Source organism: Oculina patagonica, unplaced genomic scaffold, assembly GCF_052425735.1.
Source record: "Oculina patagonica isolate OP01 unplaced genomic scaffold, crgOcupat unplaced707, whole genome shotgun sequence".
NCBI lineage: Eukaryota > Metazoa > Cnidaria > Anthozoa > Scleractinia > Oculinidae > Oculina > Oculina patagonica.
Window position 1 is genome coordinate 1 of NW_027558589.1, and position 4,634 is coordinate 4,634.

Consider the following 4,634-nt stretch of genomic DNA (forward strand, 5'->3'; position numbering starts at 1 on the left):
TTCATTGACCTTTCCTTAAAGTGCAAATCAAACAAAATTTCAAAACTTTTTTATTCCTGTTATTAAAATAGGTGTTTCAAAACACTCTTTTGAGTGGAAATAAAATTCGCTTGAAGTGGCAGGGCATACAGTTTCGTTAGTACCTTTACAGTGATTGAACTCAAAGGAGTTGAATTGTTTTCGATATACTTTTATCATTTTTTCATGGGTTCGTCTAGGTGGTGATATTTGAAAGTTTAATTGTATTGTTTCCCTTTACTGAGTGAAGACGATGCCGTATTTTTAGTCCTTTGCAAAACATTCCGGAGAAGGGAAAGAAACGTGTTTCGGGAAACTTCGCCGCATATCCAATTGAAACAATCGTTCGATAGCTAGATTGCCTAAATATCCTTGTAGACTTTTGTAAAACGAGAGAGGCAGTCTGCTGTATGCACATGAATGACGTCACGATTGCTAACTAGAACCCAGGGTGACACTAACATCAGTTTACTCTGAAAGGCATAGCTTCCCAGTGCCAAGTGGAGATAAACGTATACAATACAATACAATACAATACAATTTTATTGTCCATACGTGGGACGAGGTCTCCCTCAATGTCCGAGCCAGAGGCTCATGTATAAAACGTAGGACTAAACGTAGCAATTCACAAACAAAATTGGTTTACAATTTTATGTGGTAATTGCTTCGCGATTCACGGAAAATTCATTTCCTAATACAAGAACTCCCGGTTAAACCAGCCATGAAAAAACGCCAGTCATTATTTTCTAAAGAGAGTTGTTGTATGAAAGAAAATTAACCTCCGTATCGAATCTTCAAACGCTGACGTTTGAAGCTAAAATAAAGTTTTCAATTAAATGAAAAATCGACATTTCACTCTCACTTCGCGATAAGTGCGATAAAAGTTTCTTGAGCTACATTTATTTAATTACTAATACACTTTCTTCTTTAATTTCCACAGTTCTACGAGAAGAGACCTTCATACGCATCCAAGTGAGCCAATAAGGGACGTAAGGATGAAAGTGTCGCTACTTCTCCTGACTGCGCTAAGTGTTGCACTTCTCTCTTATGTGCTCCACCAAAGCCAAGCTTCTGAGCAGTCTCAGCTACTAGAGAACGAAATTCAGGAACTGAAAGATGAAATTGAGAAGCGAGGCCGGCCACCCTGTGGGTTAACTTGGAGGTGTAAACGAAGGCGGAGTCGGCGTGGAAAACACTTCTGGGGGAAAAGGGTGAGTCTGATTATCATGTAATCTCTCCTTTTTTTATAATTCATTTTATCTATAGATAAAAAAATCTATAGATAAAAAAACATATTAAAAAATTACAATAAATATTTACAAGTAAAAACTAAAAAATTATAATTTAAATATCACAAAATACAGGTACTAACGAACGCCTTCGGGACCACGATTTGTTGTCCGCAATAGAGAAAGTAATAGCGGGAGTTATTTTTTTTTAGTAATTCTTATTCGCCGGGACTTAAACTACTTTCCATAATAACAGGGTATTCGTAATAATAATAGAATGGCGCAGTGGTGAGAGCGCTCGTCTCCCACCAATGTGACCCGTGTACGATTCCCGGACCTGGCGTCATAATGTGGGTTGAGTTTGTGGTTGGTTCTCGTCCTTGCTTCGAGGGTTTTTCCCGGGTTCTCCGGTTTTCCTCCCTCCACAAAAACCGACACTCCTAAATTCCAATTCGATCAGGAATTCGAGGGCCACAGGTGTATCAGTTGAAAGACTGTTAAGTGCCACCCTCATAAAATAAAAGCGAATTATTTATTTTATTTTGTTATAGCGAGGTGACCGCAAGGCGGGAGTCTACTGTATTACGCTGCCAAGCACAAAAGTGACGAGAAGTACCAAATTCATCGGGCACAAATGCATGTAATCAAGGACCACTATTTTCCGTTCCGCTAAGCTTCAGAGAATTTCCAAAAACCGCATTTGGCAAACAACTTATTGGCAGGGTTAAAATGACATTATTCGGCACTGCAAGGCAATTCGGTAACTCTAATAAAGAAAGCAAAAGTTAACTTAAATTTGGAGGTATATACAACAATATTTTATTTTCTTGCTAGAGAATAACATAATATTTTTGTGGTCGAAATCGTAGCGCCGGCTATTAAATTTTGCTTGTCTCTTAAGTTTGTGTTTGATACAAAATGGTACCAAAAACTCATGCTAACAATAAAAAGAATGTCAGGAAATTGTAAGGAAAATCGAGATTTCCTGAGCATGGTAACAAAAGTGCTAAAAAGAACTGGAAGAAACCAGCAGTGATATGGTCGGCGTAATTGCGGGTGAAATAAATACAAGCTGTTTGGTTAATACGTTTTTTTAATACTGTTATTTGTTTAAAAAATTACCTAAAACATGCATAGACATGCATACAAGGCGACTTCGCTTTTTTGGAGCTCCTTACAAAAAAAAAGGGTGACGGATATCAAATTGGAGGGGGTAAATTGTCTGATACTCGTCGTCCGTTTTTGTACCACGTGATGTGCTTCGTCCAATAAGAGCGCGCGAATATTAATATCTCAAATTTTTCGTGTTACACGTTTTACCCGATTGCGCACGAGGAAAATGTTTCATAGATTATATTGCTAAAAATTCAAATTTCTATTTCACAGAATGGAATGTCTCATCGCTCTGGAACGTTCGACTCCTTTGGATCTGATGATATGGACGACATGTTGAATGACAATGTCAGCGAAGAGTGATGCGCAAAAGAGATAACTATAACTGTTAACTATATTTAATAAAGTGATTGAATAATTAAAAATTGAGGCTGAGGAAATGAGATCTACCAGCTAGGTTCTAATGTTTGAAGATTGTAATTTAACAGTTATTTTACTTTGCCGAGTTCAATTTTCTTGTTGTAGCTGATAAGAAGTTCTGTGATAAAAAAGGAAAACAGAAAGCATTGCATATGGCTTAAGATGATAAGAACTCATATTTGACCAATTTGGTTTACTATTTCGGATTAAACGATTGGTAGGTTTTCCGGAAAATGCTACAAGGTCGAGAAAATTTCCGCAAGCCTGCATTTTACCTTGTGATGTCTGTAAACAGCATCAATCAAACATCAATTAGTGGAAATACATTAAAAACTATTTCTCTTCAAGAAAACTAATAACGAATATATTATGAACAATCTTGTAGCCCTTAAATTGCAAGTAATAAATCTATTTAATTGAAAGATAACTTCCTCACTAAATTGTTAATTCTGAATGTTTGAAACACGTATTCCTAAGAGCATTTAATTATTATGGCATTCAGGGTTTTTGACATTTCACAAATAGATTCCATCAGTGAGGTTGCCTCCCCTGTAAACCTGATGATTTCCTGGGGTCTCCTCGCCTTACCATAATCAATACCACCGTTATATCTCAGTGTTATTAATAAATGTTGATGATGATGATGATGATGATGATGATGATGATGATGATGATGATGATGATCTTGCGCCTGTACTGTTTCTGTAGATCGCGATATCCAACATAGTACATTTGCCGTAAAACGCGCGTCCACCTTTTTTGCATACGTCATTCAATAGTCTGCACAATAGCTTTATCTCGTCAAAACGTTGTTGTTATGAGCTAAGTCAAAACCACTCAGGCGTTTAATGAAGTAGTGTATTTAAGTTTATTTAAATTAATCACCATCATCATCATCATCACTCATCATCATCATCATCATCATCATCGTCGTCGTCGTCGTCGTCGTCATCATCAACATCATCATCGTGCAATGGTCGTCATTCTTTAGTCAAGTTTAAACTCCATTCTTGAAGCGAATAGTGAATGTGACCTGTTTACAACAGCCTTGTAAAATCGAACGTTACAGGGAGAAACATAACTGCATTGATTACCATCTGTACAGAAGACACAGCTTTCCGGGTTGTCTACTGTCAGACATTCACTCGAAAAATCTCTTGCCTCTTCAGTTCTTATAATAATAATAAACTTTTATTTAACCACGATCTGTATTAAATCAAATACATGTTTCAGGGGTCGTGTGAGACTAACTACCTACCAAAGACAAATTAGTATTACATTATAATAAACTAAAATAAACGATATTTGAATACAATTAAGATTTAAAATTGAAAATCACACATGTGTTTCGGAGTTGTCTGAATGGACAAACTGCCAAAATTAAGTTTTGTTAAATACGTTCTACATGTTACGCCCAGTAAGCTCTCGCTAAAGCTTGTTATTTTGTATATCTAAAACTTCTTGACCCAAAACACGTAACGTTGACCTAATCAATCTTAGCTATCGGTCAAGACTACGAAAGTGTACCAAAGACAATAATTTACTGTATCGTTAAATAATTTCTTTATCATTTTCCCTCATACTGTTTCATTTTCCGCCGTCCCTTCCACCCCCCCCCCCCTCTTTGGTCTGGGGTTGGTGGCCCGTGGCATTTTTTCTGTTTCTTGGCGGCTTGTCAATATTCGTGGCATTAAATTCGTCATGCCCCTTTATCCGCAAAAATTTATTCCTTGCACGTTCTTGTGGGTAGTTACACAAGACATGAATTTTTTTTCTTCGTGTCCACCTACTTAGATATATGTGGATGTATTTTCCACGTATCGTACTCAAAAATCTTCCGAAAATCTTCGACAA

At 36.9% G+C, this 4,634-nt stretch overlaps 1 protein-coding gene across 1 annotated transcript; it reads left to right on the forward strand.

Moving 5' to 3' along the window:
• Positions 1–963: 963 nt before the first annotated feature.
• On the forward strand, positions 964–3,754 carry LOC144641151 (uncharacterized). The gene is made up of 2 exons (XM_078500198.1): positions 964–1,229; positions 2,634–3,754. Exons 1-2 carry the CDS (start codon positions 1,014–1,016, stop codon positions 2,721–2,723), a joined length of 306 nt encoding a protein of 101 aa, XP_078356324.1. The 5' UTR covers positions 964–1,013; the 3' UTR covers positions 2,724–3,754.
• Positions 3,755–4,634: the final 880 nt, after the last annotated feature.

Excerpts from the sequence above, each read along its gene's own strand:
- LOC144641151 (XM_078500198.1), top strand. The coding sequence starts at position 1,014 with ATGAAAGTGTCGCTACTTCTCCTGACTGCGCTAAGTGTTGCACTTCTC. Across the intron at positions 1,230-2,633 it reads AACACTTCTGGGGGAAAAGG|AATGGAATGTCTCATCGCTC; the intron begins GTGAGTCTGATT and ends TCTATTTCACAG.